Raw genomic sequence first — 18,063 nt, forward strand, 5'->3', positions numbered from 1 at the left:
AAAATTACTAAAATATTTATGGATTTAATGGATAAAATTACGTGTAACAGTAAGTGCAGCCCTTGTTTCACGATGCTACGGCACGAACTCATCAATTATTACGCGAATATATAATGACATAGATATGATATAAATGCGAATTATATTAATTATGTTAAAATATATATACATAAATAATTACTAATCCTTGTTTGAAATATAATATTAAATAAAAATGAAAAAAATGTTATTTATACATTGTGTATTTTAACAAGATATTTAATTATCTATTAAAAACTAAAAATTAAGAATTAGAAACATCAAATTATTCAGGATACATCTATGTCACACATAAAAAACTAGTTTTTGAAATTTTATACAAATTGTGCTCTACTTATTCTGCTCTTCATTAATTTTTGTCAATTTTTATTATGTTAACTTAATAAATTCATATATTTTTTATAGTAGAAGGAAAAAATCAAAATATTATATATTCATTAAAAGTTTTTAATTCTTTAGGTGTGAACCATTTATACCTAATGTTTAAATACAAACACAATATATAGTATCTATTTTTAGAGTTTTTAAATTGGTAGAAAAGAGATAAAGAAACAGTGAAACTCTTTACCTTGTTGATTCTCTATTATTAAATTTTTATACTTTGTACACTTTTACTTTATTTTTTATTTAGTTTATTCTGTATATATGTATATATGTATATATATATTTTTTTAATTTAGTCGAATTAAAATTTTTGTAATAGAACCTTGGTGGTAAAAAAATTAAGTCAGGATTAGGTAATCGCGGAATTGTTTCGTTGGTACTTGGTAGTACGTATTGTACTTACCCTCGGAAATGATTTCCGTCTAATTGAATATGTTGTCTCGTAACTTGATTATTTCTCAAACTTATCATGTCGTAATGTGACACTATTTTAATTTGACGAATAATTTGCCAATAGTATCTATTAAAATTTATGTGAGACATTTAACATTTTGTTTCTAAGATATTAAATGACATATAAAACTTTATAATAAAGATGCCGGATTACAAACAAGCGTATTATATTTTCTATTGAAAATGTGAATAAATTGAGATATTCATTTTGACATATTTTTTCATTGATCGGGAAACTGGACATTATCGAAGAGAGGTGAAAGGAAGAGCAGGAACGCGCGACGTGTCTTATAAAACGGCGAAATGTCTTCTCAGTATTATAGGGAGATAGTGTGGACTAGATTGTGGATTGTGATTCAATCAGAGCATTAGTCGACTGAATACCGTGAGGTACGATGTACGATCATTGACCGTTCCATCTGCACGTATTGCGATATCATTCGATTATGATGCCTGGGTGAATTGTAATTATGTCTCGCAATTCGCAGCTGGAATGGGTGACAGTCTGATAGCTGCGACAGCGTTAGGAACGGAATAGGTCGTCTTAACAGCCCTGGAGACACGGATGGCACATAGAATAATAGGTTACTCCGGCAACCAGGGTTAGTCCTTGTTAGCAAGACCGAGAATGCACAATGTATGCAAACACTGTAGCGCGTCCCCGTATTCCCCCGAAATGCTCGAATTACTGTTCTTCGTCCAATAGGATGCTCACCTAGCTGTCAGGATGCTTTTGCAGCTCTCTTCGAAGCTAATGGAGAGGCGCGACGATCTGTTTTCCTTAAAGCACTTCAGCCACCTCGCGCGCGGCGCGTTTATCTCGAGGAAATGGCGCGATACGTCTCGCCCGTGGCAATTTTCTTTTTGCGGAATATATCGCCTCTACCCCATATTGCGACGTCGACGCGTCTCGGCAAACCGAGACTAGCACTTGAATGTTTGCATTTTCCGACGTTATTAAATGCTGCTATATTCAGTAATTACTCATGCCCCTCTGTCGGTGAATTAGAAGTGTGTGACGAGTACTTACCTGAGAAATGAAAATGCAAATAAAATAAAATGATATCTTATATAATTTTTATGATCGTACTCTCTTAAAGTGGTATCAAGTGGCTTGTGAACATTCGCGTGGCTAATAGAAAACAGCTCGACTTTTTCAGTAGCATGGCAAATTAATCGATACCGTATTTTATTTCCGTCGTTAAATACATACAAATAGGAAATCGAGATATTTATCGAGCAATGTTGTTCCATATTAAGTAGCAAGTGTTGTATAGCATGTACACTCATGTTGTTACGTTCAAACGTAGAGAAATTTCTTTCACGTTCGAAATAGAGCGTACGAGGCATAATGGAAGCGTAACACAAGCATGTACGTTACGCGAATAAATTCGTCTCACGTACCGTAGGAATTTCGTGCCGTGCGTTCTTTGGTCTTAATGGAAAGGAATATGGTAAGATCAAGTGAAGGAAAGACAAGAAAATGAGCTAGTTTGTGTAAAACAGATGAAACGTAATTCTCTTTATTCGTATTCGTATGCCATCGAGTTTTATCTTACGCGATCGGACATCTCTCGACTTAACATGTAACGGATGAAATTCGGACATTAGTGACTATAATTCTACGGCCAGGCTCGTGTCTATTTACAATAGATCTTTGTACAAAAACTAGTTCCATATAAACAGTAAAATCCACGTTCGTGTGCCGCGTCAGTGATCGGGAACGAAGACGTCGCTCCTTAAGAGATTCTCTCGTGTTCGGCGAAGTCTTTTTAATGAATTTATTTTCTGTCTGAGTTATTGTTATAAAAATTTTGCGTACGAAAAACATGAGCAGTGATGAGCTTCGAATACGATCACATTAATATCGTTAGTATTTTAGGGGATAAGGCTGGAGAATGAGCTTTGATCGAGAATCATCTTCCCAATCGTATTACCTTACAGTTGCACTGTAAGAGTAACTATCTGAAAAAAGTTTTGATAAGTTGTAAGAGTAAGTTCCAAAAGAATTAATATGTTGAGGTCCACCATGTAAAGACGCCATTTTATACGCGACTTGGAGACCGGAAGTATGAATAAAATATAAAGCGCTGTTAAAATTTTCCTCAGCTCGCTTTGACCCAGCCTCATCTCCCTCGTTATTGACATTAACTACTTTTAGGGGTTAGACTCTTTGTACGTTACGATATACCGTTTATACCTCAGTATGGCAGTAAAGAAATATTTTTGGACATGCACGGGTATCTCTCTCTCTCTCTCTCTCTAACTCGCTAATATCGTTTCGCCTTGTCTTCCCCGCAAAATTATATAATATGAAAATGTAGCGCCGTCCTCGTATCGGCATCGGCGTAGCGTAATCTCGAGGAGAGACCGCGTTCCCATCAATACGATCTGGAACACACCATCAGCCTCTCTACGGTTTTGTACAGTAAACGTTAAGTGTGTTTCGCGGAGTGGTTCGAAACTCGTGTACCAACTATGGGAAGATACCACGTTAGACCTCGCGCTCGCGTCTCGGGAATCCACGGATCTCTACATAACGCTGCTCTCCCGCCCGTACTCGTTACATTTACACGTGTAAATATAATCGCCGGCGGCGTCTTAGAAGCTCACGAGGTTGATCCCGCAGGGAAACCCTCCGAACTTATATACAGCTCTCCTGTATCCGATTCGAGCGTGTCACCACTTCAGGTTGATGGAATTTGCCTTGCGCGGAGATCGACGATGAAACGGGCCTCTGTGGCATCGACGAGAGCCCTTTGCTCGTCCTCTGAAGGCTATAATATACCTAAAAGCAGAAATCATGTCCGATATCCATCAGACTGTTTCATTAATTAATAAAAGAGACGCGTGTGTGTTACGCGATAAGTTTGCTTCAATGAAAACGGTGTTAAGTGTGTATTCGTAAACAAATTTTAATATCTATCTTTCAGTCCTCTCGTCGATGTCGTGTAAAAAGAATACAAGATTTCAAGCAAATTAACGAAACAAATTACATATATCATTGTCTTTTGTACCATTTCTATATATTATACTCCAATGATTTACAATATATATTTTATAAAGCTGCATATATCATTATCCGTTAATAATTTTGTATATAATACGTAATAGTAAATATTATTTTGGATATTGCGTGCCTCTTTCATTATAATTAGTAATTTAACAAATTGATTAATAAATTATCGATCGACAGATGTTTACTTCTCTCGTATTATTTTAATGCAATGCAATTCATTCAGTCATCTAAATATAGAAAGCAATCGCTAATGAAGAACAGCGGAAGTCGAATACGAAGACGAGTTACGTACATCGGGACTGGCCTCGTCAAATTATCGAGAAAACTTCGACGTAATTAAACTTACGAAAGCACAGATAACTCAAGACCCTGCTAAACCGGAAAAGTTAAAGTGGGAGACTGCCGCATATTGAAGCAACCGATTCCTCCTCTTGACTAACTTCCCATCACTCCACTTCGAGCTTCTAATATTTAAAACAGCCTTTCTGATTTAGCTTTGCGGAAGTTAGACGTAATATTTCAAGGGAAGATCGAATCAGATGCAGTAAAATAAAAAATGCAACTCGAACGTAATTTGATCTACTTTTGATTCTCTTGATCCCTTTCGGTCGCTAATTTACGTGCAAAAATTATAAGATCTTGATCTTACAATTTTATTGGAATATTAAATAAACGCTACTTATAGCACTGTGAAAGATTGTGATGTTACGATCAAATTGAGTTTACTTGCTGAATTTGATATAATTCCATTTTACTTCGCGAGAATTATAGCTCTCGCTCGATTTTTTCTTCGATGAAGAAACCAATTTTAGAGATAATTATGGATTAACATCAAGAAATGACGAACAGGAGATAATATTTCATTATTTAATCACTTACGTTTTGGTTGTTACGCTGATTGTAGGCGTCCATCGCCATCTGTTTGAAATCAGCCATCGTGGGCGGATGATTGTAAGCGCTTTGCTGAGGTACGTGATTTTGCGGATAATTTATGGTAGGCGTTGGCAGGCAGTCGGTCAACATCGGATCCGGGGGCAGATCCAAACCGTGCTGAACGATCGGCCTTTTCTCTGGCGAGACGTCCTCATCGGTGGCGTGATCCTTCTTTCTTCGTTGTGGCGGTGTCTTGTAGACGGGGGTATATGTTAGGGGTCTTCTTTCTGCGAATAGATATACGGAAGCCATGCAGAAACTGAACATCTAAGCCGCTTAGTCGATTAAATTAGGAGACACGAACAGTTAGTTTTTTTTTAAGTATTCTGCCTCTTGTTAAAAGTGCGAAAATCTAACGTAACCTTTGCGACTGGTTCGTCGTAACGGTTTTTCCTTTTCATTTTCTTTCCACTGAAAAGTAGAATTTACACTAAGAGAAAGAATTCGCACTGTTCTATCGATGAAACTTTCATTATGAAAGGCGAAATTTACGAGAAATCTCTCGATTTTTAAATATTTCAATCCAACTTCATTTCCCGACATTATCATTATTCACACAGCCCGCTGCGACGTAGTTCGCGTATTAATATCGCAAATGGAAATGTATTTTCATAGAAAAAGTAACATCGCGCTGAAATGAATTTAAATGAGAAGTTTGTTTCATGGACTCGCTTACTATAAATACAAAAACCAACATTACGTGTTTATTATTATACATTTGGAAAATGATATCAGATGAGACAAAAATGATATCAAATTTTATTGTATTCATATTTACATGAATTTTGAATATACATTCTTTCAAGAATATTTTCGCAATATGTCTTTTTAAAATATTGTATACAGTTCCTAATTTTGATACAATTACAATATTAATTATATTAAACAAAAGGTTCAATTATTATTAGTATCATGTTGAAAATTTGATATATTATATAGAAATAAAGTCAATGTAAATTATATAAAATATTGACTATTGAATACCGATATAATATTTCTATATTCTGCTAATAATCTAATTACATATATTATATACATAAAAATTACAAAATACATGATTTAGTTTATAAAAGTTCTATATAATCAGAATTTATTGAGAAAATGTGTTTGTATTATAATGTATGTATATTACATTTCAAATTTAAAGTAATTTAATCGATTTTAATTCGATTTAATATCAGAACTATTGTTACTGCTCTATCTTTTCCAAAGCCTAATATAAAAATCATCATAGTCGATTATATTCTCTCTCTTTAAAATTTCTTAAGATTTATCATTTATTATTTAGTTTTGCATTGATTAATTCTTATAAAGAATAAAATAGATAAATAATATTCTCTTTATTGAATACAATTGAAATAAAGCATTTACTTTGAATTACATTTTGAATGGAAAATGCGCAATTAATATTTCGTCTTATAATTGAAAATCAGCATTCAAATTTATTAAATTTGTTATATGTAGTTAGTAATAGCGTATATTTAAAAAACCAAAGCCTCGCGACGTTTAACAAAATTGAATGACAACGCATATGCGACGACCTAATTTTTCGTCGACAAAAAAAAAAGAGTCGCCAATAGATATCCGCGCAAAGCGCAGTATCGTGCCTTTTCCATCGGAATGCTGATAAACTCACCATACTCGTTGGGTATGATGTCCGGATCGATGTCATCGACCGCCTGCTTGGTCTGAGGGTGCACCGGGGTGGTTGCACCTGCATTAGGCGGCTCGCATACGATGGGAGCGTGCTTTGGACTTCCGGGTCGGCCGGTGGAGTGCTTCCGGTAGAGCGCCGCCAGGATTCCAGCAACGGCCAGGGCCAAAAGGGTCGCCATGGCTGCCAAGCCCAGCAACAACGGATTCAGCATCGATGCATCGGTGTTGCCTGCGACAGTCGATGCAAAATGCTCGATCAACTGGAACTTCTATCGATCTCTCCGGAGGGAGAGATTCCTACTCCCTCGCTAGTAACGCAACTCACCCCCCCCTCCCCTTTTCCCCAATTCTACGCTCTATCCGAATGGAACTTCGCAATTCGTAGAGCAGGAAGCGCTATAACTTTTCCTTCGTCGCTCGCTCTTTTGCGTCTCGATGTCGTGTCGACGAAAGGAAAGAAAGAAACGGCAATACTGTTAAGGGGTGCGATTGGTCCTACGTATTTTTCGATTACCTACGCAGATTGTGTCGCACCATTCGTCGATCGTCACTGCAAATTCGTGAACGCGTTCCGGAGATTGCAGTAAACGTTTCGCACATTTTCCTGCTACTAAATGACTTTGTCGGGCGGACTTGTTTTACGTTTCGTCACATCCAACCCTTCCCCTTTGTGAACAAAGGTACTAGAAAGGAACCGGTTCAATGTTTCCCTATTACCGACGCGTGACACCGTTCCGCACAAAGAGTACGTACAGCGATAGATCGAAAAGGGATCATTGAACGGGCGCACCGCCTTGATACACATATATCGCAGAGTGCTAACTTGAAAGTGGCCTGATTGCAAGAGCTAAACCTTCTTTGTCATAATGCCGCTCACAAAGTAGCATGATCGCTAGAGCTTGAGTTGCGCCAGAAAATACCTGCTACTGTGATAGTTTCTTAAACATGTATGTCAAAAGACGTCTCTAAGTCTTTATTAAAAGATGTCTTAAATATAAATTGAATTAAATGTCTTATTAAAAGATAACATTTTTTCGCAGACGTCTTCAGAATCTTCAAGATGCTAAAAAGATACACTTTTTGGAATATGTGCACATTTAGATTGCTAATTGCAATATTTATTAATAGAACGTGTGGTATAGCTAATCTGGATACAACATAAAAATGTTTATTGTCAACTAATAAACTCTGCATTCCAATATTTCATTATTATTTCAATAACGATATAATTAAGATGAAACTGCCTTTAAATAGACAGAGCTGTCTATATTTGATTATTTCATTTAAATAAGCGAATGTAGACAACATCCCTTTATATTTCCCCTCTCTGTCTCCCTCTTTACCCTTTCGCCGCGATAGCTGATCGTCAAGAAAGTAAGCGTCATCAATATCAAACCCCAGCTTGATAAGCACGCTAATAATTAACGAAAGTATGTCTATTACGGGACTCAATTACAGTTCAACCCCTCTATATAAATGTTCTGTCGTATCGGCGCAATATGTCGCACATATACGAACACCCACGCCCTGCTGACCCGCCGTTTTCTACGTACACACATACGCGCACGCAGCGAGCGTATCTCGCCGCAAGGAGAATATAATTACATCAATTAATGTATACTCTGCTGCGCGCATACACCCGTAAAACTATTCCTCTCTACAAGGATGTTCGCGCAAGTCCATCCTTCCTCTAGGTTATCACGAGCCAGTTTGCGTCATCCCTAAATATAAACTGCCTCATGTAACGTCAGCATCGGAGACTATGTCCGGTTGACTTTCCTAATATTCCCTTACATGTCGCACAGCCATTTCGTTTAAATTTTTTTTCATTGAAACTGCACTGTATTAAATACCATTGCAAAAAGCAAATACCATGCTTTTAATGGAGAGTGCATTGCATTTCAATTTGTTTGAATAGATATGCAATATAGCAACAAAATAAAAAATAGAATACAATTATAAAATAATTGATAATAAATAGGAGATAATATCAGAGAAAGAGAGAGAGAGAGAGAGAGAGAGAGAGAGAGAGAGAGAGAAAGTGCGCGTATTATTCATTATTCATGATATATATGAAAACATTATTATTTAACATTGTTAAGCGGCCTTCTTAATAATGGCGGACGTTGCAAATACAAGTTCCGCATTTTGCCGTTACATCGCCCGCGGTAACTAAAGCTTAAACGAGCGGTAATTTCTGAAGCGACGAGCTTACAGCTGAGTTAAAAACACGAAAAGACGGCGGTGATGCGCCTTTTGAAGCTCGTTTAGCGTTGGAAGACCGCGGCCCATTCAGGATCTCAAAGAAATGAAACGGTGTAAACGAGATCGCTTCCAGCTTAGGCCATAACATGTTTAAGCTATAGTCTTCCAAGCTTTCTTATTTTCTCACTTTATTGTTTGCGGTTAAAGGTGACATAATATATTCTCTCTTTTGCAATTATTCTAATATACATATTTTTGTACATATATGCATTCACTAATCGGTACAATAACATAAAATACTTTAACGATAAGAATAAACCGTAACAGTTTCTATCAATTAATAATTATAGCCTCTTTTTAATTATTTTAAATATCAGACATTCTCGAATTTTAATATATAACAATATATAATAATCAAGTTTAGATGATAGTTATTACCGTCTTGATGAAATAATTTCAATATTAGTAAGTTAATTCTTTGGCCGATAAATATTTTAGACATAAAGATAAAGTTAAGGTCTATTTCAACTAAATGTTCAGTTAATACAGTCAAATATTTAGTAATATTTAATAACCATTTGATTACTATTAATATAATTACTTAATATTACTATGTACATATATTTGGTTATATTAACTAAATATTTAATTAAAATTATTTCATCAAAGGATAATTACTATTACTTAACTCTTTTTTTCAGAACAGCGACTTAATTTCTTTGTGATTTTAGTATCTTTTCTCACAAATTTGTGATATATATGGATATCGGATGTGTGCATATCCTGTGTGGAAAATTATATTCAATAACACTTTGTTTTTTAAGTTAACTTCATAACCGTTATATGATTATATATAAAGAAAATGGTGTATGTATTATGCATCCGCTTGGTAAATTAATGCTCCTGTTTGAGGAAATTTTGTTTTATGTATCTTACGCTTAGTTAACGTTTCGTATGAATTGCGTACTGCAACAAGAAGCAGCAAAATCCAGGATTATTATTAGTCAGGATTTTAAAACATCTTATTTTTACACGAACATGTAATATAAAATCATATTTAAAAAAGAAAAAGAAAGAGGCACACACAGTAATCCTTTTCTCAGTATTAACATTTTGAATATTTCTTTTTATACAATTGAATTTAATTCATTTACAATTTGCAACTTATCATATTCCATTTTTTATCGCTATACATTAAAAATAACAAATATATTTAAATGGAGCGGTCAGTTACACGTGACATTAATACATTTCGAATTGAGATTTTAACTGTTGTATAAATAAATAAATAAATAAATGCGTGTCTGAAATTTAGTTCTGACAGTGTATTCATCAAAAGCATCGCGTGCTTGCGTAAATTGCAAGTGAATAAATTCTCTGCGAAAGTCCATTATGCAAATATTATTGAGCGAGAGGATATGCACCTAAGAGAGGCGCTTCTTAAGAATTCGCTGAAAAAAGACGTTTAAGACGCATGGTATTAAATACATAAAATTTCATCCCGCGGGCATAACGACCGAAGTTTGTTAATAAGAAATTGATAGATTGCTGCCTGCTGTCGTAGAGCTGTCAGTCGTAAAATCTGAGTGGCCTGATATCTTTTTATCTTTATTAATATGCGATAGAAATTCGGAATGGATTAGAGAGCCAGGAGAAAGAGAAAGTCACCAGGCCATTGATCGAAATGAATTGATTGATAAGGTGCGCGCAAATCAATGCCAGGGACTCCTCATACAGTTTTACAGGTGTACAAGAAACACTAGCAAGAAAAAGCGGCTTGTGTAATCTGAATGTGTCGCTCCTTGATCGGCCATCATCGGCACCGTTTGAAATTTTTAAAAGAGCCGTAAATCCGGTGTTATCCGCAGTCCTGTGGAAGACAGAGATAGTTGGAATTCTCAGCTTGACGGGTATCCAGGGAGCATTCGTGATACTCGTTAAAGTTTGATTAGACTTTGATTGCCGGCGGAAAGCGGACCAATTTAAACTCCGCCTCGCGAACTGAGAGTAAAATTAAAAAAAGAAACGTAGGCGGGAGGAGGAAGGTAGAGAGAGAGAGAGAGAGTAAGCGGAACGACATCCGGCGACCAAGTGAATGCGAACATTACGTCTCGGCTTTGCTGCCCTCTCTTCATGAAAGAATTTAGTCGAGAGCAGAGCTGTCTCTCGCTTGTACAACCAACGCGCAGACAGTGTGTTTACACCAGGATATGTCCTCGGCACCAGGAGTAATTAAACTTTTTCCAGTGTGAAATTGCAAGGCTCTGCGCCGATGCATCTGCCAAGGTACAGTTGCCCGATCGCGGCGGAAAATTCTAAAAGCGGACATAATTGCAACGACGAAGGGAATAACGACGGTCGGTGTCGCACGAATTATATTTTGTACCTTCACACGGCAAATTATAAAACAATAACTTTGGCTTTTTTTGAATAAGAAAAAAAAATCGACGCTGTTGCACAATAGCGAAATATTCGGATAAAATACAACTGTCGTCGACACGACGAGAAAAGAAAGTTGTTAATAAAAAACGCAAGGATGTAACGTAAGGGGGAGTATATAGAAACTTTATGAAAAATATTGGTTCGCTTCCATGTGAGACTTGAATAATTATTATAACGACTCGTATCACGGTTGAAGGATAAAAGGGAGAGGGAAATACGCGCGTGTGCGCCTCTTGCGCGCGCAATTGTTTGCCTTAAACAGGATTTTAATGCACTCAAGCCTCTCTTTTGCCGCGCGGCGTGTTGACTATGCACTTTGTCTTACCTGCGTAAATAAGGCAGAGAGGAACTCGGCGACGCCGGGAACGCGTCAAGTAGGAATTCTTTGAGCCACTTGACGTTGTTATGCAGGCCCGTGTTAAGCAACGGTGCTACTGGTCATTCAAAAAAATCTGTCAGCGGACTGCCAGGGAAAGCAAACTCTCTCGCGCAGCGCTTTGAATCCAGGTATTATTAGCTGACATCTGACGCTACAAGGGAACTGTCTCTCCTCTTTTCCAAAGGTGAATGGTACCCCACTTAAAATTCTCTCTGAGTGTTACAGCAGGGTGAAACGAAATTTTTGAAATGCCGCTACAATGCCGGCTAATATAACAAGAAAAAGTTAAACAACTTGTGAACTTGTTTGTAGCCTATATTTTACTGCGTTCCTTATCTATTTTGTTATTTAATAGAATTGCATTCAACTAATTTGGTCATTATAACCGCGCAATTCTGTTGTTACAATTGACAGATGTTTTTAATTGAGGCGTGTAATTAACGAACGTATTTTTGTATTCGACATTATGTTTGTAACAAAGGGGAAAATGCAATTTTTGGCGCTTGATTTAACCGAAATTGAAAATGTCCCAAAGATATTCGCAAAAACGCATAGCTGCATCGTAAAATATATTACACACGCTGTCAAATTTTGAACACGCTCGCGGTGTCGCGGAAACAACTTGCTAGCAGCGTTGTGAAATATCACCCGCCAGGAATCCCGCTGCATAAGCATCGACGTATTTCGGCTTCGCTGTAGGGCGCGGGGAAAGAGTTAATATTGACGTTCCCGTTTATCTTGTCGGTGGATCTCGTATCCTTCGCGAAGATGTACGGCCTGTTGCGCGTTTTATGAAAACAATGTCAATCGTAGCACGATAAATCGAATCGCTTTGATCCCAAGTACCAGCGCGTGTCGCCAGCTCTTTCTTCTCTTTTCCTCCTCATTGTCCTCTTATGCGACGACACCGAGAACCATCGAGAACGAAGCAAGACGAGCGAGATCATGGGAAAATCAGGTTGCACCCGGCGGAGAAATACTCGTCGCGTAAACAGAGTTTTGGATGCGGTTTCCATGGTGAAAATTTTCCAGGAGTGAAAGGCCAAAGCGGGGAGGGGCGGGACACGAGTGAAGCCGCTTTTCGAAGCGGGTAAAGTAATTCGTCCCAGATCGAAGCAATCCCGTGGAAACCCGAAACCAATTTCGAAAGAATTGCATTCTGAAACCGTCCACGTGGCAGCCCCCGAGGCTAAACAACCAACTCTACCGCACGTGAGAATGCCAAAACTCTCGGAAGACCTTGAGAACCTTGAGCTAGGGAAGCGATTGATCCTCGAAAAGAATTCAGGTTTCCGAGAACGTTCCCCTTTTTCTCGTTAACGAAAAACTTGGATGTCGTGGGACTTATCCCTTTATTCGGATAATTGTGTTTTCATTTTCCTCTCGAATGTCTACATTTCAGAATCCTGGTGTCGAATATAAACGAGGGGCGCGCTTAACTTCTTTAATATCCGTAATAACAGCCCGCATAAATTTGTATCGCGATGTTTATCGCATATTTCGCGTGATACGAAACTTTCAGAATTAATCCTAAAATCCTAGTAATCCTTTTCGGAGAGTTACGCGACTTATATGCGAATGGAGTTTCCAACAAGAATATTTGGATCGCCCCTAGCAACCCAAGAGTATCCTTACCCTCCTCGGTATCGCATTTCTGTCTCTTCTGTTTTTCCTCCACCTTTTCGTCGCTGCCTCCTCTCCCGTAGCTACGTTAGCGCATCCGCGTCTGAAGATAGTGGCAAAAGAAAAGAGATATCTCTCTTCTTCTCTACCTTGTTATTTTTTATTTCGTAGAACCGGGGGGAGTCGACAAGTTGAGGATACGCTACCATTACATCCGGAAGGAGAGAGATATTCGTCATCCGCTTAATTTTACTAATGGATCAGCTGGTATTCGTTCAATGTGCGATTACGGAATAGGGGAATGGCTGTTACACAATTTTGTTCTTGTTCTAGCCACACCGACTTGCCTCACCGCTTTTATCCCTCGTGCTCGTTTTCTTGTGCCATCGTGGCGTGCCGCGCCGAGTTACCGTTTTTCTCGTTCTCGCGCTGTGGCGAGAGAGGAACTTCTCGACTTGAATCATATCTTCTTCTCAGCATGTCGGTATCGTTACCGACTAGCGTCTCGTTCATTCGCGGCCACTTCTTGTTCCTCACAGGAGGTACCGGTGAGATACGCAAAAACATTTCGGTAGAAGATCTCTGTGCGAACCGCAACGGTTTGTTGGAATGAAGGAAAAGGGAAGTATTTATTTCGGAACATGATAAGCGAGAAGTGTAAAGTGAAGATTCCATCTCCATTCTCTGCGTACAAGATATAAATTATGCGGTAATATATCTATTTTTCTCGGATGAAACTTTAAAATGTTTTGTTTTTATATCGATAAATCGAATAAAAGACATTTTATTTTAAAAAAATTTATATTTTACATATTGAGATCAATATGTATGTCGATTGATTGAAACGAAGGAATAATGCAGGACATTGATTTCGAGGATCAGAATAAACAGACGCAGATGTTAAAAACGCAGCACAAAAGCTGGCACAATGCCTTCTGTCGCTAACGGCCCCCTGCGGCTCTTTATAGGACAATGCTAGACGGGGACAATACAAAGAGCCCACAAATTGGCTTCGATGGTTCGTAGACAGGCCGCCATTCGGGTAAATCAGCGCCGCGAGGTTACGGTCGTCAAATCAATATTTGCACCTCGCCACCCTCGCACACAGGGAACCAGAGTGCAAAGTCAGGCGTGTCGGAATTAGCGAAGAAGGAAGGAAGGAAGGAAGGAGAGAGTGAGTCGGGAGGGTTGGACCCGGCGGTGAAGGATGATGACGGGGAGAGAGCGCGGAGGAAAACATGAGAATGTGGGACGGCGGGACTACGTGGTTGGTGGCGTTGAAAATCGGTGGTAAACTGAATTAACCCCATGTTGACCCGCGACCGTATGTTACCAATGACTTTCTACTACGTTGCCGGAGCCGCACGGATAGAGTCCATTATAATCGAGCATTGCTCAGAATGGAAAAGGAACGATCGAGATCCCCGTCAGCCGGGGATGCGCTTGTGCAAATGTTATATGCTTCCCGATCGTTCGTGCATTGGTTCCGCTTACGCGAGCAAGCTTGTTGGATTTGTTGGTCCGGCTGGGAAGTATTTGCCGAAACAAGAACCCAAGTAGCAACCTTTTACTCTTGCGTATTACGGCGGCGGAAGGTAGCTTCCGTTCGCCGCAGCTAAATTCGAGCACGCCAACCTTCTAGCAATTTTTGGTATGTAATGCAGTCTGCAGCACATCGATCAACCCGACGATTACGTTCTCGCGTTTTGGCTTTTTCGTGTCGACGAGCGACAGCACGAACAGACGCTCGGACGATAAGTTCTTTGAGTTTGATGCCTTTCAAGTTTGCAACATGGTTTAACGCCACCAATATTACCGGAAAATGTGCCGAGACGTCAAGGAACGTTTCCCCTTTGCAGTTACGTGAAAGTGGAAAGGATTTACTGACTACGCGAATGAGTATTCCGTTTGATAAATAAATTTATCAGTGGATAAATATGTATGTTAAACTTTTTGACACATATTCTTTAATTTCAGTTTCCCTCGATCGAATAGGAGATTTTCAGATTTTTATCGAGAGATTTCTCAAATATGATTTAATAATAATGCAAGATTGCATAGAAAATATCTTTGAATTATTATGAATTTACTAATTAATTGGTAAAAATTTGATGGAAAAGCAAAACTGCCGCTTAGTTTTTGTCATGCAATATCTTTTTACGCGCGAAAATCGTAAGAAGTTTCCGCGATATTAAAAATCAATATCTTGACAGCGTGACGCGTACCTCGCTCTGATACAACAAATTTCTTCTCTTTTTCCCCCTCATTAATTCGAGTTCTTCCAATTTATGATTAGACCAAGGGAAGAAGCTAACTGACCACAACTGAAATCAACGCAGGACGCTGTTTGCTATTTCCCCACGGAATCGCATGGGGAGTCGCAGAAAGCCAGTGAAATTGTCACGTCCCGTGCACCGAAGCGGGTATAGGTGTTCGTTGATTGAGAGTAATCTGTTTTGTTAATTGCAAGGTCCGCAGAGCCCGATACCTGCGGTTGCGTTGTGCTGCGTTCAGCATTACAAACTCTCCTACTGGCGGTAGTCGCTTCCACCTCCATCCGGATGGTAGACCGCCCGTCCGCCTCCCGTTTCTCACAACATCGCCGACCACAGTGTGAGCCTGTCGTAGAGAACAGCGAGGAGACTACGCAGGGATCGGTTAACCGACTAATTGCAATACTGACGCGTCCGCTCGCAGTATTTGTGAAATTGCGATCATATCCGCCGTCCTTGCGACGCCTATCACCGAGTATAATAGGCGCTATCCGCGCACGCCGTGACCGCACCACGCATCCGAACGCACGCTAATGGACCGTCAGAGGCGAAATTCGGCGTTTTTTTTTTTTCCGGTTCGGCCGCGTCATTTTTCAGAGAGCACGTCCGCTCCGCTTGGTTTCCAACAAGACCCGACGAGGAAAAATGTAGCGCAATTGTTATTGCTGCGGCAACCGACGATCGGCGCGTAAATGCAGGAAGTCGAGAAAGGAAACTGGTTTGGTCGCCGGCTGATGAATACAATGCAATCACTCTTTTTTATTCCCAACAGTTAGCGAAAACTCCACTTCGTATGCAATGCGAATATTTCATTTGCAAGGGTACTTCGAAGTCCTATCCGTTCCGCGCAATGTGAGAGCGGAACAATTAACGAGCCATAAGTCTCTTTCTCTCGCGCGCAAAGGATATAACGCGACCGTACTTTGCATAATATAAGAAATTTAAATATAATGTAGAGCGTATCGTAAAGAACTTTGTATGACGTTGTAGCACAAATTTACATCACTACAGGTTTCTTCATCCAGTAACTTTATAAGTCAACCAAATTGTGCTTATGATTCGTTTACGACTCTGCTCGGAGACGTTTTAGACTTAAGATCATTCTCCTTCCCTACTTATACGTAATACGAGAATAATCATCTCCGCTAACGAGGAAACTTCTCGTAGCTTCCTTTAAACTCGGAATGAGCTCCGATATTCTTGGGAAAAATAATTACATTTATACAATTATCAAAATTTCAAACGGAGTTTTAGAGGTTGTCTTCACTGCAAAGCTTCTGAGCTAAAGCTAGTTTTATATCTCTCTATTTTCTTCTGGATTAATATTTATTAAAAGATAAAATTAAAAGATAATATCGCTTTATTTTAAATGAGACATTTTAAGTTCTGTTACGTACCGACAAACACAAAAAGAGAATGAAACGTCAATATTCAAAATTTGACTTTCGAGGTTGCCTCGTCGATACGTAAGTATTCTTGAGAAATTGAATGTACTCACCAGTTGTGTACATAGCGACACCCTTTAGGGTCACCGGTTCGAGTATGGCAGGCTCGCTTCTTCCTTTCGCATTAATTGCATAGAGAAAAAGTCGATAGCTTCTTCCCGTCGTTAGTCCCGCGACTTCGAAAGTCGGCCCGTTCGGACCCGCTGGCACGGTTTTATTTAGGAGAATCGGACCTCCGTCCTCGTCGGACACGACTTCCAGCTGATAGCTGTATATCGGAAGACCTCCATCGTAGCCCTCCAGGCACCGGACTATCAGCCCGGTTCCCGACTTCGTGCCAAGCTCCTCCATATCCAGAGGAGCTGACATCTCCGTGGCACTGCAATTGTGAAGAGCGTACGGGCGACCTGCGGCTATAACCTGAAACAAGTAGAGACCGGAGATAAAGTATATTTGTACTAGTCGACCAATACGCTTTCTATTGCATTACAAGTGATGTGCAGTTTTCGATTTCTCGCCCCGAAAAATAAAAACCTTAGATCGAGCGGGTAGTATATTCTTAATACTGCTACCACACAACACAACTGCATAGTTTAACAATATAGTTTAACCGCTATGTTTACATCGTGCATTCTTCTATATCGTGCAGTTTTCACAATAGAGGAAGCGCGATCGATCTTCCCAGCAGCGGCAGTAAACGACTTTACACACGTTCGAAGGCTCATATGCATGTCAAATACGAGCACAGTTTGTATCGTCAAAGAAGGCAACCCCCTCCCGCATTCTTTGTAGATGCCGTCGATCGATCAAAATGAAAATGTATGGAGCATAGTGATGCCGGAGTATACAATGCATGAAATTTATGAAGGAAATAGCTAGCAACATGACGCACGTCGTGTAAATACTGAAATATTTGAGGCATGCAGTATATGCGGATTTAACCGTTTTTAGATCGAATGTATCGATACGACTAAGAATCGCGGCCGGCGTAATGATCGAAAGAGCGCCGTGTTTCAACTCCATCAATCGAGAAAATCTCACGACATCAGATGGAGATAAAGTCCTGCATTACGATTAATGATAACACATCGTTTCACGTGAGATTTTTCAAAGTTACAGAATTTCTTTTTATAGCGTGTTTCAAGCTAACATCATTACAAGTCACACACAATCCACAACATGATTTATATAATTCTCGCACATAAAATTAAA

General features: G+C 39.2%; 1 protein-coding gene and 1 long non-coding RNA gene across 4 annotated transcripts in view; one reads left to right on the top strand and one right to left on the bottom strand.

Annotated features, from left to right (window-relative positions):
• The first annotated feature begins 1,974 nt into the window (after positions 1 to 1,974).
• Positions 1,975 to 18,058, top strand: LOC118646421. The gene is made up of 3 exons (XR_004963972.1): positions 1,975 to 1,985; positions 12,360 to 12,362; positions 17,245 to 18,058. It is a non-coding gene; the product is annotated as an uncharacterized LOC118646421 (long non-coding RNA).
• Positions 2,369 to 18,063, bottom strand: part of LOC105834722 (hemicentin-2) — a 118,391-nt gene continuing 102,696 nt past the window's right edge. For all 3 annotated transcript variants that reach the window (XM_028194917.2, XM_036289271.1, XM_012677398.3), the window contains 4 exons: positions 16,905 to 17,271; positions 6,465 to 6,713; positions 4,775 to 5,055; positions 2,369 to 3,664 (listed from right to left, as the gene is read on the bottom strand). In XM_028194917.2, coding sequence (XP_028050718.1) covers positions 3,521 to 3,664; positions 4,775 to 5,055; positions 6,465 to 6,713; positions 16,905 to 17,271 — 1,041 coding nt within the window. In that variant the 3' untranslated portion in view covers positions 2,369 to 3,520. The remainder of the gene's footprint in view (positions 3,665 to 4,774; positions 5,056 to 6,464; positions 6,714 to 16,904; positions 17,272 to 18,063) is intronic.

This window comes from Monomorium pharaonis, chromosome 7 (assembly GCF_013373865.1).
Source record: "Monomorium pharaonis isolate MP-MQ-018 chromosome 7, ASM1337386v2, whole genome shotgun sequence".
Lineage (NCBI taxonomy): Eukaryota > Metazoa > Arthropoda > Insecta > Hymenoptera > Formicidae > Monomorium > Monomorium pharaonis.